The following is a 21,351-nucleotide window of genomic DNA, read 5'->3' as shown; positions in this document are numbered from 1 at the left end:
CCCCCGGCGCCGCTCCAGGTGTGGCAGGGACCGTCGGGTTCAGCTCGGGCTTGTGCTGAAAGCGCTGAGAGGCGATTTCAGCCGTGGAGGAGTTCTGTAATTAAGGAATCTTTGTATTCTCGTACTGCAATTGTCAGCACACTTTGTTTTCCCGAACTGTTTTGCGCATGGGAAGCGAGTTGTGCAGGCGGTGAGGCCCTGGTACAGGGTGCCCAGAGAAGCTGTGGCTGCCCCATCCCTGGAAGTGTCCAAGACCAGGTTGGATGGGGCTTGGAGCAACCTGGGGTAGCGGAAGGTGTCCCTGTCCATGGCGGTAGGGATGCTTAATCCCTGTTAAACATCCCTGTTTAAAGGATCTTTAATAACGTTCTGTTTTTCAGAGTTTTCCCCATGCTGTAAATCAAGTTTCTCATTGAGACTCACAGAATTCATTGATGTTTTTAAGCTTCAGCTCAGTCTCCGTGGTCATTTGTGTTATGAGGGTCATGATGTTTAGGCATTCAAAGATAAGGGAAGTGTGGAGCTGTACAGAAAATGCACCACACACCATTATGACCACAATAAAACTGCTTTTATTTTAGGAGTCCTAAGCACCAAGGGATATCCAGAATGTCTGCTTCCAGTCGAAACTTCAGAGCCCATGTTTTTATCCCAGATGGTAAGAAAAGTTTCTGTTCCTTCCTTCAGTCCTGGGCTAAGAGAACAGCAATTTCCTCAAAAACCTGTAGCTCCTCTAAAAGCAGCACAGGATTTTGGCTCAGCCTCTGCACCAAGGCTGTCCAGCTGCTTTTCCTCTTTGAGTTGCTGCAAATGTGGTGTTATTGCTGATGTGTTTGGAGGGACTTTATTTAGCAGTTCTTAATTCTCTGTGTGGGAGCAATCCTGAATTCTCTCAGGTTAGCACCTTGGCTAAACTTAAACGGGTGTAGTTTCACTACTACTTCTTTGGCCACAAATGAGGAGAAGAAACTTGTTCAGCACCTAGAATATATACTTTTAATTTGAATTGTGTTTCTAGAGTTTTAGTGCCTAAAATGCCACGAGTTCTTGACAGCAATGTCCAGATGATTCTGTGGTAGAGATCATTGCATGCTTTATGCCCTTGTGCTACTGTGTGCAAATGGTTCCATTTGTGTGCTCAGCAGTTCCATCTGCCTCTAAAATTTTGCCTACTGTTGGCAGAGGCTTTGATCTCTGCTTTTCCTTCTCTTGTTCTGAAGGATTATCCTGGAGAAGCTGCAGCACAAGATGATCCTTCACTGCTGCTGGAAGATAGCAGAGGACCTGAAGGTAAAACACATCAATCTACTGCTGCAGCCCCCTTTTTTTTTTTCCTAAGAAGACTGATTAATTAAAGGAAAAGGGAGCTTTTAGGTATTTTTCTTCATTACAGAAACTTCTGAGTGAAAATATTCAAAGGTTGCTTTGATAAAATGATGGTAATTTTAACAAACATTCTTAAATTTTGCAAATTTTTCTGCATTCTTGCTGGCATTACACTCTTGTGATTAACTGAGTGGGACTTCTGCCAGTGTACCAGAGTGTTGAGATTCCTTTTGTTAACCAAACTGTTCATGTTCTGAATGGACTATTTGGGGAAGGGGCTTCTTTTGATGCATTTTCCTCTTGTGAATAATTGTACTACAAAGGCATATTTTTCTTCAAGCAGCCTATACCAAAAAAAGTGTATTTCTAATCCTTAAGATTCCTAAGAAATCACAATGTCAGTATATTTTCCTTTCATTTTTGAATATGCCAATTTCAGTCCGATTTAGGGAAGTGAAGGCTTTTTAAAGAAAACACACTTCTGCAGGTTTCTTGGATATCTGGGGCTGTGTAGAGGAGAAAAAACACAAAGGCCAAAAATCAATACTTTGTAGTTTCCTCTTTTACACTCACAGGCAGCAGCTACCTGACTTATCAGCATTTGCTTCCTCTGCCCAGCAAAGAGTGGGTGAGGGAGAGCCTGCAATCCTTTTTGCATAATGTAAAGCTATTAAGATAATTTGTTTTAATTTATGATGACTGCAGGGAAATATTCATATCACAGTTGTTGAGTTTTTTAGTTTTTAATTATTTTTTGAGTCAGAATTTGCAGCATTTTACTGACTTGGTTGCTTACCATTGAGACTTTACTCACCATTATTGGACTTCATTGATACCAGCATTCAGTGCTAGAAAAATTGTGTTAAATGAAGCCTGCTCTTATCATTTTTTAAGTTTTCTACTTACTGAAGGGAAACAATTTGATGTTGCAATAGATGATGTGGTTCCTGCAGGCAACAGATGCTTCACAGCAAAATTAAATATATTGATATAATACTTGTGAAATAGATATGTTGTGTCAATTATCTCAACAAAGTATGTTTGTCCATCCCCACAGATGATGTTTTTATTTCTCAGTATGCTACTGGCCAGAAGGAGGCTCTGAGAGCAGTATTAATGCAAAAGTAAGTGTGAACAGTTGTTAGTGTCTGAGCTGCACTGTTTCTGTACAACTACACCACTTCAGTTTTTGCCAAAATACATAACTGGTAAGGAACAAGTGGGTTTTTTTACTGTTCTCTGCTAGTATTCTTTTTCTGTGTATGAAAGTGTTTCCAGTTGATTTTATTCCTTGGAGTATCTTGTGTCAAAACTTCAAGGAGAAATGCTTATGCAGTGATGTCAATGCTGTTTGTGGGAAATAATTTGCTCAGAGGGGCTATGGAGAAAATGCTGTTTACAAGCATTTGTTTATTTTTATAGAACTCAAAATATTCCTGTTCATAAGGAGGTGAAGGTACAGCTCTTAGGAAATGCCCCCACAGATAAAAGGGAAAGTTTTGGTGGTGACACCAGGTCAGCACCCAGGGAAGTTGACTCTGCAACAACCATTGCAGCAGCCACTGCTGCTGCCATTGCTACGACAGCTCCACTTCTCAAGGTGAGTGAGTAGCTCGTGGGAATAGCAGCTCTTTGTCCTCTTAAAGTCATAAATGTTCCAAACAAGCCTGAAATTGCTGCTGGTAGCTCCAGAGAGCCTGAATGTGCTTTGTGTGTTTGTCATCTCACACTCACTGACCAATATACCAGAGGGAACTAATTTGGATTTAATTAAATAGGCAAAAGACAGAACCTTTGATTTATCTGCTAGAATTTCATAATATTGCTAAACTGCCAAACTTTAGGGCTAAATAGAATTTTATTTCTCTTGGGATGCAAATCCAGGATTCTGTGAAGGATATTTTGTTCTTTTCATGCTCAGACATCTTCTGCAATAATGGTTTTTCTTTCCCCTTCCCTTTTTTTTTAAATCCTTTCTTGCAGGTTCAAAATGATTTGGAAGCAAAAGTCAACTCAGTTTCAGAGCTACTTCAGAAACTGCAGGAGACAGACAGGCAGCTGCAGTGGATGTCTGAACAGCAAGCAAATATGAAGGCTCAGCATGAGGAGCCCCACTGCCACCAGAGAGTCAGCGAGCTTGAGAAGCAGATGAATGCTTTCATGGTGCAACGGATTGAGCACTTGGAAAAGCTCCAGGAGCAACAAATGAATATTCAGGTATCTAAGTCACAATGCAGAAAGTTCAGGTTCATAATTTCTTCTGTATCTCACTGTTAATGTTACAATAATTTGGATTATTTCTTACCATTAGAAAGAAACATCCAGTGAAAGTGGATCAAGAAAGTGAAAACACTCATAACGAGAAAGATGCTGAGGGGCTGGAGTGTGTCCAGAGTAGGGAATGGAGCAGGGGAAGGGTCTGGAGCACCAGGAGTGGCTGAGGGAGCTGGGAAAGGGGCTCAGCCTGGGGAAAAGGAGGCTCGGGGGGGACCTTGTGGCTCTGCACAGCTCCCTGACAGGAGGGGGCAGCTGGGGGGGGTCAGGCTCTGCTGCCAGGGAACAAGGACAGGACAAGGGGAAACAGCCACAAGTTGCACCAGGGTAGGTTTTGGTTGGATATTAGGGAAAATTTCTTCACCAAAGCATGGTCAGACATTGGAACATGCACAGGGCAGTTGTGGAGTCACCATGCCTGGAAGTGTTCAGAAAATGTGGATGTGGCTCTGGAGGACTTGGTTTGGTGGGGAACATGGTGGTGGTCCTGGGAGAAGAGTTGGTAATCTTAAAGGTCTTTTCCAGCCTTAACAATTCTGTGATTCAGAAATACTCTGTAATTTTGTCTCCTAGTCCCATCTCATCAGCTCTGCAGTGAGCACACGTGGCCTGCAGCAGGGTCCTGGGCCTGCCTCCGGGCTCCTGACACGACACTCTGAGCAGCCAGAGCACAGATCACTCACTGATGAGGCACCTTTGTCTCACAGGGGTTTATTCCCTACCAGTGCTGCACCTGCCCAAGGTGGAGACAAATTCTTTCTGTCTTATTTTCACTGTTAGTTTTGCATTAATTTTGTGTCCTTTAATATTGGATTGTGCATCACATCAGTAATGAGTAGGAAACATTTCTTCTGTGTAATTTGTTTTATTGCCCAGTGCTCTTTAAAATTTGTGGGACATTCTGAAGATGTTCCAGTATCTTCTGGTTTAGATTGAAGTGAGACTTTTGATTTACTAAGTCTGCACCAGGAGGGGCCTGGATTTAAAATAATCTTATTGAGACGTAATCTGTGTGGAAGCCTGTAACTACAGTTGGGTTTGGGGTTTTTTTTTTTTTAATCCCTTTATGATAGCAGTCAGAAGTATGAAATTTTCTTCCTGTTTACTTTTTGAACTAGTGCAGTAATGTTTGGCATTTTGTGAAGAATTTATAGAGCTAACTTGGGGTTTTTTTCTAGATTTTTTTTTTCTAGAGTCTGCAAGGGCAGGGAGTGATAGGACAAGGGGGAGTGGCTCCAAACTGAAGGAATGTAGGTTTAGATGCCAGGCAGAAATTCTTGTGAGGGTGGTGAGGCCCTGGCCCAGGTTGCCCACAGCAGCTGTGGCTGCCCCATCCCTGGCAGTGTTCCAGGCCAGGCTGGATGGGGCTTGAAGCAACCTGGGATAGTGAAAGGTGTCCCTCCCCATGGCAGGAGGTTGGAACTGGATGATCTTTAAAGTTCCTTCCAACCCAAACCACTTTATGATTCTATGATATCATTTCCTATGAAGAAAATTGTTAACCTTTAAATAACTTTTATTTTTTTAGTATTCCCTGAAGCATATTCAAGCCATTTTCCAAGTCATGGGATTCATACACAAAAATCTCCCCTGAAGACACCAGTTCCTCGGAGATATGCTCCAGAACCTGTACCCAAAAATGGGAAAATCTCAGAGAAAGAAAATTCTGTAATGGAAAAGGAAAATATTCCCAAAGCTACAAGAGAAGGTATTGTAAGACACTTCTGTCCTCCAGTGGCCTAAGTAGTTCCTTTAGGGGGTTCCCTAGGGGGTTCCTTTGTGTAGTCCTCACCTTTTCTGACCTGTTGGGTTGCTGGCACTTGAATGCACATATTCAGAATATTTGGAATCTACATTTGGGAAGGGTTAGTTTTGTATTATAAGTCACTTACTCATAAGTAACTAAAGACTTGAAGACAGTGCTGATTTAATCTATAGAGTTTCAGCATGATTGCTCACTGAAATATTTTTTCATAGTCAGGTTTCAGGAAGATTAGACAGAATAATGTAAAACTTGGGAGCTAGTCAATAACTCTGTCATTATCATTGGTTAAATTGAATTTTAGTTTTTATTTTTTCATGGGTCCACAAGCTCTCTGGCTTATTGTAATGAAAACAGCGGATGTAAAGCAAATGTAGAGTAATTTACTGCTTTTGATCAGGTTCTGTCTCTGTTAAAAAGCTGTCAGGTATTCCTATTGTTCAGTGGGTCCAGGAATAAATTAAATTAGACAAAAGAAGAAGCATTCTGTCTATAATGTCAGATTTGTTCTGAGTGACTCAGTTCATTGCCATCCCAATTCCGTCCAGCTTTGCTAATTTAAAGCAATCTTAGAAAGACAGATTGGTGTGAGTGGTTTTAAGTGACTTGCCTTATCTGAAATAGATTTATATTTTTAAATTTAAAAAAATATTTTACTCTTCTTGGTATTATATAATGGTGAAATATCTGGAAAGGAAAAGAAAGCATTAAATATATTGAATTAACTTACCTTTCTTTTTTTCTGCTTCATTTCACTTCATTTTGAATTCTCCAGAAATACCACTGAAGCAAATAGAATATTCCAAGAAGACAGCATTAAGTGGCAATGAGAGGAGCTGGCATTCTGAGAGAGACAGGTGAATAAACACAACAATCCAAAACTGAGGAAGGGTTTCTGTCTGTTTTAATGAAATGGAGAGAGGTGTATTAGATACTGATGGTGTAACAGCCACTGGTGTGGTCCTTGAGTCTGGCACAGCTCTGCTGGGGTATTTCTATGCTACTTTTGCATTATTTTTGATAGAGGGAATGACTGGAGCTGTGTCAGGGGAGGTTTAGGTCGGGTATCAGGAAAAGGTTCTTCCCCCAGAGGGTGCTGGGGCACTGAACAGGCTCCCCAGGGAATGGGCCCAGCCCCAGGCTTGACAGAATTCAGAGAGCTTGGACAGCGCTCCCAGGCACAGGGTGGGATTGTCAGGGTGTCCTGTGTGGGGCCAGGAGTTGAACCCTGATCCTTGTGGATCCCTTCCAGCCCAGGATATTCCATGGTTCTGTGGTTTCTGTTGAACTGCAGGCAGATGAAGGCTTGTTGCTAAGGGTAACTCGTAACACCTTTCTCAGAGGTCAGTGGGTTGCACTTGGAGTGTTTTTCAGGAGCAGCATCCACCTAACAATTCCTAAGCTTTAAAATGGGTGAAAAAATGTTCTTAGCCATGCAGTCTGAAGCATATTTTCCACAGACAGTAATTTAATGTTATAATTTCACTAATACAGTGAGAAACTGATACATATATGCTGTCTAATTTAGAACAGTGTGCACAAAAGCGTTAATTGCTTCAAATGAAAAGGTATTCAAAGTTTAAATTTTGTTTATTAGATGTAGTTTCACTGTTGAAAATACAAGGATACAGCTCAGGGTGTTAAGTGGTAAACAGAGAAAACCCAATAACCTCTCTCTAACTTCAGATGCCAAAGTGAGTTCCACTTTAGCTAAAAGTCTGGTGCTTGCACTGTAAATTCCTGCTTGATTTCACAGCTGAATACTTTCTTGGGCCACCTGAGGAGCCATGAGAGGTGTAACCAGGAGTGTTTCTCCCCTCAGGCACAATGCTTTGCCTGCAGACTCAGTCCCTTCTTTTGAAAGCTACAATTCAATTGAGAAAACAGTGCAAAAAGCAGATGATTTACTTCAAGATCTTGGCAAGTTGAGAAGAGAAATGCAGAACATTCTGCAGGTAAAGTCAATGTAATCAGAATGACCAGGGGTTTGAATAAGGGGAGTAAAAATTGTGGAGAAAAACAGAGGTCTTGTATCAGTACAAGTGTTGCTCTTGCTTCTACACCTGTAAAAAGACCACATTTATTTACAATGAATTTAAATATTGGAGTCTCTGTGTGTGGAAGAGCTTTGAACCTGAGTAATGCTCTGAGTGTGCAATGGACTCTGACTGCCATTGTCCCAGACATAAAACAGGTGAGAGAGAAAGAAAGACAGAAAGAAAGAAGTTTTTTTGTTCTAAGGTTTTTGGATAATTTTGGTGCCTGTTCTCTGCAGAGCTACAGAGCTGATGTAGTTTTCCCATTTGGGAAAGAACAATGTTCCCTATATCTCCAGTCAGCTTTAGGGATGACTTAAGCATTTCCTTTCTCATTTTGCCACTTCTTTTTTTATTGAGTGCTGTTTCCAAGGAATTGCCTGGCATAGAATCCTTGTGCTGTTTCTTGTGCTAATGCTTTTGTACTTTTGGGGTACAAGATCTGCTTCTGTGCTGGCAACACAGCTTTTACAGTTGAGGCTTTTCTCTCTTAACCTGGTTCCATTCCTGGTTCCACCTGTCTGCTGTGGTCCTCTCTGTCCTTGTAAATATACACAGTGAGAAAGAAGAAAAGCTTGAAAATTCAGCTCTGGGAATTGGCTTGAAATGTAAGAGTTTTGATTCTGCTGGTTCATTTCTGTGATTGAAGGTTTCAGCTTGCATGTTTCCCTAAAAAATACTTTGTATTGCCTGTGTTTTGTTGTTACATCTTTAGAAAATGCAGCTTCATCTGTCATTTCTTAGAGCATAGATGATGCATTTTCTATAGATTTTGTAACACTTTGTGGATTTTACATTTAATTGTTCTTACTAGGAATGAAACAGGTACCCCACTGAGGTTGCAAATATTTTCTTACCACTATTGCTAAAAACTTAAACAAGTAACATACCTCAGTATAGGCAACAGAACAAGATGAGATGGGAGAAGGAATGGCAGGGGAGAAAGACACAGTTACAAAAATGATTTGAAATCTCTCTTATGAAAAAGGTCAATAGAAAGACAGATGTAATGACTTGGCAAATGGAGAGCTGAATCAGTTAGACACTTAGCTATTGACTCCTCATCACTGAGAGGTTTGTAGAGTGAGATAATGATAAATTTCTGGATAAATGATAAACCAGCTCTGTCATAAAGCAAAGCGCTGAATTAGCTGAGGACAGAAGGTGGTGCTCTAACCCAGCAGGAGTGAGCAGTGAGGTGCTGTAGATCCCAAGGAATTCATTGTGGCTGGTGAAACTGATCCAGTATCTCCTATGGATTTTACCTTAAAGTTTCAACAGCTCTTCTTCTGTCTTTTTAGGAAGCAAGTTCATGGAAATCTGACGTGAATGATCTTACTAAGGTATATCTTGAAATTTTAATGTGTTTTTCTTTTGTGGGTTTTTGGGCTTTTTTTAAAATACTCTAATGCTGAAGCAGTTTTGAATGTGTTTGCAATGAAATATCACTGCCTGCCTGTTGCACACCTGTATGTTTGTTAAAGGGTTGCTCTTGTACAGATCACATTACTCTTGTCTTGTTCAGTCCTAGTAAATCCCTCGAGGGGATAATGTCAGGCAGGAAGCTGCTGTCTCAGACTGGCACAGCGTGGGCTGCTGCTTGCAGTGTTTTTTACAGATTTAACTGATCCAGTTACCATTTCATGATCTGGGTCTCACTAGCAAGTCTACATCATTTTACAATTGATCATGTTTCTGTATTTCTTACCTTTTCTCATAATAATAATAATAATAATAATTTGATATATTGTCCTTTTCTCACCAGGCCAAAACCAAGATCATGGGATCACTGTGTTGATTCCTGTTTTGTTATGTCCATTGTGGCAGTTCATCAGTTAGAACATAAACTTCTGTTTCATTCTGGTTTGCCAAAAGAGTAGCCTTAAAGCCAAAACTGAGTTGTAATCTGTGAGGGGTTTTCTTTCTGTTCATTCAGTTGATGCTCATAATTTCACTAATACAGTGAGAAACTGATACATATATGCTGTCTAATTTAGAACAGAGTCTACTCGAGTTTGGGTATTTTGATTTTAGTTTGAGGTTTCTTTTTTTTTTTTTAATGTACATTTATCACTTCTTAAATTTTTTACTGTTAAATAAAGTTTTCATGGACCTCTGGGTTTTTCCTCAGGTGTGTGAGAATGAATGTGAGAACTTGTTTCCTGTGCTTGTGTCCCTTTCTTTTGTACTTAGCAGCTAATTTATGCTCGATTTTTATCTCTGTGAAAGGGATCTGCAAAGTGAGAGGTTTCATTGTTCTTTCTGAAAAGTGAAAATGAGCAAAAGTGGAGAGGATCAAGGGGCTGCTGAGGGATTTATCTTGTTAAAACTTACAAGTATTGCTTGGTGTTTCTTGGGGTAGATTAATGCCAAACAAGTGCATATATTTAGAGGACTTGGGCTTTTATTAGGCTTTTAATTAGATTTAATTACTGTTGCATGGAGAGGTTTGCTTGTGATACTTCATGTATCTAATTGCCATCTTTTCACATGCTTATTAGCCTTATTAGCATTGCTTCTCATGCTTCACATCATTTTCCATTTGAGATCTTTTGGATGTCTTTCACTTCTCTAAACATACTTGCAACGTAATGAATGCTCTTGAGTAATTGAAGTTGCTGGTAGTGCACATGGGCAGTATTCCATATGATGGCATCAATGTGATAACAGATTAATAGGAAATTACAATCTTTGATTAAAAGCTAGAGGTTCTGTTTCAATTGTAGTCAAAAAATCCTCCTGTTGCACCTGATCCTCCTGAACATCATCTGCTCAACAAACCATCCATCCTTCAAAATGTCAAAGTGCCAAGGTCTATACTGAGGGATGCTGAAAGGATTTTGAGAGGAGTTCAAAACAATAAAAAAGTCCTTGAGGAGAATCTGGAAGCTGTTACTCATGCAAGAGATGCGATGTATTCTTTCACTAACTCCTTGACTACAAACAGGTCAGACCCTACAATTCAGTGCTTTGTGAGATTGATGTTTCCAAACCTGTGCGTTGAAGAACTCGTGCTCTTCCCTGCAAAAAGGATTTATTGGCTCTTCTTAGCAATCATTGCCTGATTCTTGAACTTCAGATGTTTTTTCACCCTTGTGGTATGAACTGAATTCTTGTCAGGTGCCTGTTACTTCCTGCTAAATCTGAATTCTGAGGCTTTATCAGCTGGACAAACTGCTCTGCTGCCAGGGCATTTAGCTGTTTCCATACAAACTTGCATTAATGAGAAAATTAAAGACTAATTTAATTATTCAGAGCGGAAGAGGCTTCCTAAGCCTGTAAATTTACAGAATTTAATCTCCTCACAACAGATCTTTGGCTTTTGAACTTTTGCTTTGTTAATTGTGTCAAATATTCATGCTTGAATCATAATGGAAGTTTTCTATTAAAATACAATCTAAACTTGCATTTTCCTGAGGAAGGTAGTTATTCTATATGGATAAGGAATTTTTTTAGCCGTGTTACCTGCCCTCATTTTCTTCTAGAGGATGTAGTAATTTGTCATCTGCTTTTTTGTTCTTTTAAGTTGGAGTACTTTTACTTTCTTGTTTTTTCAGTTGTGATCAAAGTAGGAAGTGACACGTGGCTGCCTCTTATTCCTGGAATATTTTGTAATGATGTCAGTACTTAGCAGCAGGGAGTTGGGTTTGCAGGTGGCATCATGCAAGAACAGATTTGGGGTTAAGACTCTCAATGGGCTTTGCTTGGTGCCTGTTGGGGAGAGTAGAGGTGCAGAATCTCCCTATCTGTGTTCTGGGCTTCTCTTTCTAGAGCATTTATAGGTCACTTCTTTCCCAGGAACAAATCTGTGCAATTTGAGAAGCACTGACCTAAAAAAGTTCTTTCTTCTGTTTCAGAGATGTCTTGGAAGAGATTCGTATCCGAAGGACTGTGGATGAGTGGATCAAGGCAATCAGCGAGGAAATTCAGGTAGGGCTGGCAAAATGAGTTCAGGTTTTTGTGTTACATTTTTCCACCTTGCCTTGTTCTTTCATGTCCACAGTAAAGTGATTTACTCACACCTTGCAAACATGAGAAAGCTGCCTATTATTGCTGACATGTAGTAAGCTATAATAAAATATTTACCTCTGTTTTAAAACTGTAGTTACTTAATGAAAATCCCTGGTCTCACTTGCTGGCTAACATGAAAAACAGGCCATTTCTCAGAGCTTCAAAGTTATCCACACACTCTGCTGATAGCCTTGAAGATAAAAATCTCCATTTATTACATTTATGTTTTGTATTTAGGCTGAAATGGCAAGAAATGATTCCGAACAAGGGAAACATGATCAAAAAGCCCCATGGATCAAGAGAGCCCAAAACCTCAGGGCTGTGAAGACCAAGAAAGAAATTAAAGAGAGAACTCAAAACATCCAAGGATGCTTGACAAAGAAGCCTTTATCTGCAGCTAAGGCATTGCAGAAGCAGGTGGAAGATAACAAAAGGAAACAGAGGTTTAGAACTTACTTTTCTGAAAATGTGCAGAGCAGAGAAAGAGGGGCAGATGTGAGTTCCCAAGCAGTTGGTTTCTTTTCTGGTAACAACTGTGCAGGATTGATGTGAAAAATTGTGTGTGCAGGTGTAGTAATTTGAAATGAAAGTGATAGCTCTGTCCTGTTCCAATTTTCATAAATGAAGAATTGTAAACTACTTTTTTTTCCATTTTGGTGTCCATCAGGGACCTGTAGGCGGAACTGCACTGGTCCAAAACGAAGATTATCTGTCCCAAGTTTATGGGAAGCCCATTTACCAGGGCCACCGTAGCACGCTTAAAAAAGGACCCTATCTGAGATTCAACTCTCCCTCTCCCAAATCTAAGCTTCCAAGACCCAAGCTGATAGAGACTGTTAGAGGTGAGTACTTCTTTGATGGGAGCAAGGTGTTCCTTCCCAGTTTTTCTACTAGGAATTACTTGTAAAAATGCGTCTGTTAATTGTAGTTCATCTGCTCTTCAATATAAAGCTTAAGCAGCTGCAGTGGCTTTTCAGAGAGGTGGTCACTGCCTCAGGTTTGTCAGGGCTTAAGAGGGATTTGGAAGATGTCCTTAATTTAACTTAATTTAACAGCCCTGAAGTGGTCAGGCAGTTGGACTAGATGGTTGTTGTAGGTCCTGTCCATTTAAAATAGTTTAAGATCCTTTTCAAACTAAACTTTTCAAAACTAAAAAAATACCAGAAGCTTTTCAACTTTGCCTAATGTGTCTCTCACTTATTTTAGATTGTCAAATAAATACTTACTTCTAAATATGATAAATATAGTAGTATGTATTTATTGTTGTCCAAGACTTAAAGAGCTGAATTGCTAAAATTAACCACAGCTGAATGTGTTGAAAAATGAACTCAATTTTTGGGTAAAGGTCACTGGGAGATGAATTTTTTGTGTCAGGTTTATCCAGTCATTTCATTTAAATTCTTGATTCATTCTGAGTTCAGAAATATACTGAGATTTGAGAACTGAAGGAAATCTGATCTTTAATTTCCCACTTCTAATGCATTAGTTGAAATATGAAAAATTAACTATGTGGGCATGAAGATGACATCTGTTAGCTTGAAAATATTGGAAGATGTAATCAGAAGCATCGGTTAAGCTCACTAAGTGCAAGTAACTTCTTTTTATTCATCCAGTTAGAGTTATAAGCAGAGTATAAATCCTTTCTGTGATAGCTTGCTAGGGTTATTTAATTGAGAAAGGTTATTGGTTGATTAATAATGAATTCTATTCATTAGTTTTGTAGGCAAAGCGTTAGGATAAGAGGGTCCTAATATTCTAACCTATTAAAAATGTGTAAAAATAATTTAAAAAGGAGACTACATGATATCTGGCATTGGTCAGCATAGATAAACTTCATCTAGAGTTAGTAGACAGTAATGTTTTAACTGGATCTGTTTTATTTCCTGGTTACCTTTTCAAAACTTACCTGATTCCTAATACAAAAACGAAGATTACTCTTTAACTGGTATGTCAGAAAATCCAGTGTGGATCATTTTACTGGGGAGAGAGGGAGCAAATGACATGAGAAAAGATAATGATGAAGGAAAAGTGTGGAGATGGGAGAGAGGCTTAAGTGTAAGAGTAGTTAAAGTGGTGGTGGGCACAATGGAGTTAATAGGATGTGCATCCATGGAAAAATATTAACTGGCTCCCTCCACGCTTCTTGCACTTAGGCTGTTGTTACCCATGCAGGGAAAATATACTTGATGCAGTCTCAAATGTCATGTTTAAAAATGCTGTCTGGGTTTTTATTGCAGCTGTCAAAACATTATATTCTGTGTGAAATATGAGAGATTAACATCAGAAGGCAGCCAGTCACTTGATGAAATCATGTTTTTAGGCCATTGCAACGGATGGTGTAAAACATGTCTATGTCTCTGAAGACAGGCACTGCTGGGGTTTGAGGTTGGGCCTTTTTTTACATCATTATTATTACTGTTATTTTAACATTATTGGGTAACCTGGTCTAGTGGAAGGTGTCCTTGCCCATGGCAGGGGGTTCCAACTGGTTGATCCTGAAGGCTCCTTCCAACCCAAACCCTTCTGTGATTCTGTGGTTATGATGTACATCCACAGTGGCAAGTCCTCCAAATAGTACAAGAATCTGTTGTTTGGCCTGATGTGGTCCTTATGGCACTCTCCTTACCTGTGCTCTGGAGCCCAGTTGTGATTTGTGAAGAGAAAGTGTTATTGGTAGAAAGTATTCACAATTCTCATAACCGTCCCAGAAAATGTGGGTTATAGTCCTGGCAAAAACCTAGAAAACTTTTCAAAACTCACCATTTCTTAGAAGGTGAGACCCTGTTATGTGTAAACCGCCAGCCTTGTGACTTAGATATTTTATTTGCCCTCTCTTGAATGTCTTTTTTTTGGTGAAAAATGGTGTGCTGGTATCCTCTGGTACATCACTCTTTTTGACTGCTGGCTGTGCTGCACACCTGTAATTTAATTTATTCTGTACAGATTTGTTTGAGTGAAATGTGTGCTAGTAAGCACTTAGGGTAGTAATAACAGTGATATAGTGACCACTAAGATTTGAATTGAGAACAGGCACTTCTTTAAAAATATTTAATCAGCAGTTCTGCTTTTGCTGAGTCCGAAATGAATTTTCTTCTCTATTTATTGGGCTCTTGTCCTCTATAGAAGGTCATAACCTTTCCAAGGAGGCCAATTTCATCATTCCAGAAACAATATCTTGTAAAGTGGCAGAAAGAGTGCCCTCCTCCCCAATCTAATTATAATGAATAGGTCATTTGATCATTTGAAACTAGCAGTTGAATTCAGTAGTGTCAGTGAAATGGGAAGGTGCAGGTTCTGTGAAGTTGTAACGAGCTGCTCCCGTGCTTCAGCTTTTTTCTTTTGGAAACAAATAGAAATGAAAGCGAAAACTGCACTGGATCAATGCTGCCTTCAATCTTCCAGAACTCCTGCGTGTGACAAACAGCTTAAAAGCTCTTTGCTGGAAAACAGAGTGAACTCTGGATAGCCTTTTCCCAGAGTGATTCCCTTCCAAGCCATTAAATCAGGCAGCAGCAGCACAGCAAAACGTGTGTTTGCAACAGTAAAGCCACCTTAAAATTTGTTTCTCTATTGAACATCAGGCTGCAGTTAGTGGAAGTTATGGTTTTGTCTCTATCCTGACAGTAAATAAAATAAGACACCTCCTTTGTATTCTTATCTAAGGGAAGAAAGGAATTTTTTGCACGTTGTGTAAAGGAACAGCCCTCCAATGAGTGTGTCCTATTCCCAAGCCTTCTGATTTTAACTGGGACTGAGGGTTGTTTGCTACTGGCATTACTTATCTGTGCCTCTTGGTAAGACTATTGGTCAAGCTGCTTCATTTTTGTGCTTTCCTACATCTTGCCAATAAAATGGAAAAATAATCCATGGTGTTACATGTGGGTCTGATGAAGACAAAACAGTTCATTGATTTTGGGGACTGCTGTTGTGGAAGGTGTTTTTATGGCAAAGGAAAGTATAAATAATAAAATTAGGAACAGATCTCTGCTCCTCTGTAGTAGGAGTGTAAATAAAATGCACCAAGGTTGAATGAGCACTTCAAAGCACCAGGTTCTTAAAAAAAAGAAGGAAATAAACTAATCTCTTTCCCATTAGGTATGGTTAGTTTTTCCCTTCGTGGATCTGCACCCACAGATTCCCTTCCTGGCCTTGATGTACCAGGTGATAAAGGCTTCAAAATTGTTGGAAGTCTTTGGCCTTGGGTTTGATTGGCTGAAAAATCCAGACTTGTTAAATGACTCTATTTTGTTAGAGCAGTCCACCAAGCTTGTTTTAAATTAGTGTTAGAATAAGGATGTTTATTTAAGACTGAAATGGCCATCTGGAGAGTCTCCTTTCAGTCATTTTATAACTCTCAACCATTTTCTTTGCAAATAAACTATGGTGACTAATGCTTGGTTTCTTATGGGAAGTTAGGAAAAAAATTCAACTAACACTTTTATGAGTAAGAGATCATTTCTAAAAAAAAAGCTGGAGTTGTTTTCTTGCATAATGTGAACTGATAAATACATGTAAAACACTGTTTTTTTAAGCTAAGTTTAATTAAATGTCTAGTTTCTGCCCAGTGCAAATAAACTTTTCAGGGAAAAATGAAAAGTCGAAAGCAATTAAAATGAGGTGCTGTGTGTATACAGTATTTAATCATTCTCACTGTGAGAACCTTGTTTTTACAAGTTGGCAGCATTACAGATATGCTGCCAATTTCTGCTTTTACTCAAAAGTTCAAGGCCAAGGGGGACTGTTAGATCATGTAGTATGACCTCTTCTAAATCACAAGCCTCTGAACTGTATCTATTTATGTTACAGAGTCCAGTAATTTGTCTGACTGCAGAACAGTTTTTTTGGCTAACCTGTGCTTTGCAGAAAGGCACAAACTCATCATTTAAAGACTTCAGAAATTCTGCTTCTTCCCATGGCAAAATACCTTGTGCTTCAAAAGCAAATAAGGCACTTCAGATTTATTATCTGATTTGTAGTGAGGCTTTGGCTACAGTTTACAGCTACTTCAGTTTCCAGGTGATTTTTCCTTAAAAAATGAAAAAAATGTCCAATCTATTTTAATATTTGCAGAGGTACAGAATTAGTGCTGAATGCAGTGTTATCATACGTGGAAGTCTTCTCCTGCTCCATCTCAGACATCCTGTTGAGACATCTGGGGGTTACATTTATCCTGTTGACCAGGGCATTGTGTTGTGATTTCTCATTTCCTTGCTTATCCAACAGGACCATGAACCCTTTTCTAGAGATCCTTCTCTCTGACCTGTGTTTTCTCACTGAGGAGTTATGACTTGTTTCAAATTGTGGGGCTTACAACCCATAATTTGTCTGTACACAAATACCACTTTGTGAGTGAACTGCCTTACCTGCTTGTCTGCATCTAACAAAAGTCACATTATCAATCTTTATTATCCCTATATTTTATAATCATTGACTTCCATTCTTCAATTAATTAGGAGGCTGTTAAATGTGAACAGATCTAAAAAGTGCTTGTTGCCACGTGTTAACTGGCTGCAAGTACAGGGAGGTGATTATTTGAAACAACAGAGGAGTGAGATGACATTTTTTTGGCTGTAATAAAGGTATGGAGTTGGTTACCAGTGTGTTTCTTTCCAGATTTATTATCCTAACACCTACAAAGTAACAGTAGAAGCACTTCTGCCTGATTGACAGTTGTTGATATCTTTTGGGGGGGAATTTTCAAGCAGTATTTATCCATTTGGTTCAAGTTAATAATTTCCTTAATAATATCCATTGTTTGCTGTAAGTTGAATAAGACCTTGCATGACTGTGTGGTGAGAAATGCACATTGCAATAAATGCTCTCCTCTGCTCAATGCTTAAGACGTTTTTTCATATAAAGTTACTTCTGGCTGGCTATTTACAAGACACTTGAAAAACTGGGCCAAAAAATCAGTGCTTCCTTGATGATGGAAGTCAAGACTTCTGGGTTTTAGCTACAGCTTGATTTTCCAGTAGCAGTGAGTTGTTAAACCAGGAATTTACAGATTAGACCTGTTCCTTTGAGTACCTGTCAGTTTTGTGGCTGCATTTCAAACCTAAATTATAGATTTCTTCTTAGCTGCTAAATCACACATTTCATTCCAACTTACTACTGTCCTTTGGTCCTTTTCATGTTTCTGTGTGCTTATCTGCTAGATTCAAATTAAAAATTGCAATTTTAACTCTTTCATTGCTGCCAATACTGAGACATCTATCTATCACCTATCTATAGCACTTTTAGGTTCTACCCTTTGGGACTCCCTCCCTCATTCCGTCTATCCCACAGCAGTAATTTGCAATGGATTCAGTAGAAAGGCTTGGATTAGTAGAGTGATGTCCCTGGGTTTGTACATGCATTATGACCTGCAGTTCATCTGCTCTTGTTTCAGGTACAAAGGTGAAGTCAGCAAGAACCCAGACCTGCTCTCACACACAGAAGGTCATCAGCAGCCCCAGGAAGAAGCATCCTGTGTATGCCCTTGCCCAGCAGAACCAGTACCTCTTCAGTCCCAGCCAAGATGTCCCTGCTGCCTCTGGTCCCCTGGAAGGGCACCTCATTCCCATGGCTATTCCACTAGGTAGGAGCAAATGACCTGGAGAAGATTGTGTGCAGGTTAATTGCTGCTACTGCACGGAAATACAACTTTTATCTTCTTAAGTCAGTGGTTTGGGGGTTGGAATTAGATGATCTCTAAGGTCCCTTCCAACCCAAACCATTCCATGAGATTTGCACCTGCCTTTCTCATAGGAAATCTGGGGGATCAGCTGAAAATGTTCTGGTTTTCCTCACCCTTCGTGCTGGTTGTCTGGTGACACCCTGACAGAGCAATTGCTTGCTTAGCTGTACCTTTTTTGGTACACTCTGGGTTTAGAGTTCATGTTCTTGCTTTCAGTTTGGTATCCACATAAGCAGGAACTGAATCACTCACCCTTGGATTCAACATTTGCAATGACTTCAGCCTAACAATTTCGGTAGGACTCTGCCAAGCACAGTAAATTCCTTGTCATGACTTCTGGATTTTTGGATCTTCAATAGAACCATTATACAGGGCTTGTTTTGAGAAGGGTTAGTATTATATAGGCATTGAAATAAGGTAATTATTTTTTTAAAAGGCTGTCTCAGACAAAAATTTGTGGGTTGTTACACTAAGTGTAATAGTACTTTGGGTATGATTAAGAGAATGTGAGGTGGGGGAAGCAGAGTCTGTAGTTTTTGAATGGCAAACACAATTCTTGTTTTCAGCAGTAGGTGTCACCAGAGTCAAGAAAAGTGAATAATTCAAAAAAAAGGTAGTGTTGAGTTTACAGATTCTGCTGGGAAAGTCTTAAAATTAGCTGGTGAATTACCATAGTTTAGCTAATGTTAATAGGGGGCTTTTTAATTGGTCTGTAATTGCACACAGAATCTCAAAACACACGGAATATAACTTTAATTAATTTATTAATATACTGGCTTTGGAGATGGATATATGAATTTTTAATTGTTTTTCAACTGTCTTTAGGTCAAACCCAAAGCAGCAGCACATTACTGCAGCCTGCTGGAGTGGTCATAGATAAACCACACCCTGTCACAGTTACAACCTCCCTTCCTCAAGTGCCACCAAAGCCTCCAGTCGAGGTAAAAAAACCAAATATAGCTGTGATAGAGATGAGATCAGAGAAAAAGGACCCACCTCAGCTCTCTGTGCAGGTACATGTCAAGAGTGATGGTGATCTGTTTGTTTATTTTAACAAGTGCTAACCACAGGCAGTCTGATCCATCAGTAACACACTGACATCAGTAGATGCTTTTCAGTGAGAGTTAGAAAAATATGGAATGGAGGGACCAAGCAGTTCTCATGCTATAGTAATATATTTATTCATGTTTTAACAATTATCTTTATTATTTGACCAGAATAGAAAACTATTTCTTCCCTAAGTCACCTATGCAGGGCATTTATAAAATAGATCTATGTCACATTTTCTATTTTTTTTTAATGAGATTTTTGAGCCAGAACAAACTTGGAATAAAAGAAGTATAAATATAAATGTCAGTTTTCTTGGATGGTTGCTTTGGCCTTTAAGATTTCTGTTTCAAGCATGATTGTCAACCCAAGGGTTTCACTCCTGATTAATCAACCCTTGCAGTCCTTACCTCGTGGGTTGAGGTTTGTTGTTTTAATTTTTTGCATGAGTCTGTTGTCAAGGAAGTGAATGTTTCTTACATGTTCATTATTTTGGATTCAAACTGTTGAGACTGCACACACTCCCCCACACACCTTTCAGACACAAATGATTCATGGAACTCAGAGTTAAACACAGGTAGAGTGTGCTGTGCTTTGTTCCCTTGCTGTGTCACGTTATTCCACCCATCTGCATTTTGCTGTTATTTCACCCAGTTCTTAAATATTTAAAGTGATTTTTCTTTTCCCTGAGCAATTCAGCAAGCATTGAAATCTTTGTTCCTAACAGAAATACAACACATTTTGATGCTGTAATGGACATACCTTTATTACAAACTCTATTTGTATGTATTTGTAATCTTCTAAACTAATTGCAAGTCAAACACACCTCTGCTCTAATTTTATTATAGGTAATTATTACAGGTACACTCACCTTCTGTTCCATGCAAGGCAAAGTGTCAGGGAAGTAGAGAACAGGAGAAATCAGGTGCTGCAAGAGAAGAGGTGATTATTTCTGGTGTTAGTTTTTGACATTACAGTGTTTTGGTTTTCAGAACCAAGCTGATACCAGATACAGGCATGAGAAAAGGAGAGCACTGAATTTAGTGGCTCAGAAGCAAGTGGAAGAAAAAAATCTAAAAAGTTCAATAATAATAGCCAAGCTAATACATAGATTTTTATATTGATGCTTTTTTTCCTGTCCTAGGTGTTACCAAATGTTGATATTGACAGTGTTTCAAGTGCCAGTGGGAGTGTAAATCATGTTCTTCCAGGCTCTGAGCCTCTGCTCCCTCCTGTTGATGCTGTAATACAGGTACTGATTGTCTGGGAATTCATACTTGTTCTAAAGAAAATATGTTAAATTGCTGCAAAGTTCCCGTTGTCTTTTTTTTAGTTAGAGAAATGAGACAGTTCTAGGAAAAATTGAGTAATTATTCTAAAGAATTTATAGTATAAGGTATTTATTTGAGAAAAGGAAAAATTATATAAAGACACTGCTCTGCCAATATTAAATTATCACCATAGTAAAACTCTGAGAAAAACAGTGTTCCTGTGTCCTGTAAAGAATTATAATCCCTGTTGGCCCATGCTTGTCTTGTTTTCACTGGCTTCAGTGTTCTGAGGATGTTCCTCCTCCCTCCCTCTGCTGCTTGGCTGTTCTGGAGTGGTCAGTGGTGTGGGCACTGAGCCCCAGGAGCCTGTGGTGTTGCAGTGGCCACTCTGTTCTCTTTCCATACAGCTTTTCAGAAGTGTTTTTAATCTTGACCTAAGCAGTAGGGAAGGTTTTTGTGCAGCTCTAAGGATAACTGCTGCGTGCTGAGTGATAAGGACAGAGTGTGTGAAGGTTTGGTGAGGCACTGATTGGTTTTGTGTGGTTATTGTACATTCTGTTTTCCTGACTTCAGGAGTTAGGTCCTCCAGAGTCCTGTGATCCAAGTATTCACTGAATCAGACAGAGACTGTGGGCTGAAGTAGTGATTAGTATTTAAAATTCTATTACACCATCCCAGCAAGTTGATCAGAGGGATGGAGCACCTCTTCTATGAGGAAAGGCTGAGAGAATTGGGAATGTTCAGCCTGGAGAAGAGAAGGCTTTGGGATGACCTCATTGCAGCCTTCCAGTACCTGAAGGGGCCCTACAAGAAAGATAGAGGCTATTTACAAGAGTAAGGACAAGGGGGAATGGGTTCAAACTGACAGAGAGTAGTTTTAGATTGGATATTAGGAAGAAATTTTTGACTGTGAGGGTGGGGAGGCCCTGGCCCGCGCTGCCCACAGAA

General features: G+C 39.5%; 1 protein-coding gene across 3 annotated transcripts in view; it reads left to right on the top strand.

Moving 5' to 3' along the window:
* Positions 1–6: 6 nt before the first annotated feature.
* The window catches only part of KIAA0586 (KIAA0586 ortholog), a 68,162-nt gene continuing 46,817 nt past the window's right edge, over positions 7–21,351 (top strand). For 2 of the 3 annotated variants that reach the window (XM_017738921.1, XM_017738920.1), the window contains exons 1-18: positions 7–18; positions 582–658; positions 1,221–1,290; positions 2,384–2,450; positions 2,749–2,926; positions 3,310–3,543; positions 4,174–4,342; positions 5,129–5,308; positions 6,138–6,219; positions 7,185–7,317; positions 8,700–8,741; positions 10,125–10,345; positions 11,256–11,328; positions 11,647–11,904; positions 12,077–12,251; positions 17,798–17,986; positions 18,911–19,098; positions 20,277–20,384. In XM_017738921.1, the coding sequence (XP_017594410.1) occupies positions 641–658; positions 1,221–1,290; positions 2,384–2,450; positions 2,749–2,926; positions 3,310–3,543; positions 4,174–4,342; positions 5,129–5,308; positions 6,138–6,219; positions 7,185–7,317; positions 8,700–8,741; positions 10,125–10,345; positions 11,256–11,328; positions 11,647–11,904; positions 12,077–12,251; positions 17,798–17,986; positions 18,911–19,098; positions 20,277–20,384 (2,385 nt within the window). In that variant the 5' untranslated portion in view covers positions 7–18; positions 582–640. The remainder of the gene's footprint in view (positions 19–581; positions 659–1,220; positions 1,291–2,383; positions 2,451–2,748; positions 2,927–3,309; positions 3,544–4,173; positions 4,343–5,128; positions 5,309–6,137; positions 6,220–7,184; positions 7,318–8,699; positions 8,742–10,124; positions 10,346–11,255; positions 11,329–11,646; positions 11,905–12,076; positions 12,252–17,797; positions 17,987–18,910; positions 19,099–20,276; positions 20,385–21,351) is intronic. The other variant, XM_017738922.1, reaches the window with a different exon arrangement.

The sequence above is a fragment of the Corvus brachyrhynchos genome, unplaced genomic scaffold, assembly GCF_000691975.1.
Source record: "Corvus brachyrhynchos isolate BGI_N302 unplaced genomic scaffold, ASM69197v1 scaffold245, whole genome shotgun sequence".
In the NCBI taxonomy this organism is placed as follows: Eukaryota; Metazoa; Chordata; class Aves; order Passeriformes; family Corvidae; genus Corvus; species Corvus brachyrhynchos.
Note: the sequence above shows the minus strand (reverse complement) of the source record. Positions and strands in the feature narration are given on the sequence as shown.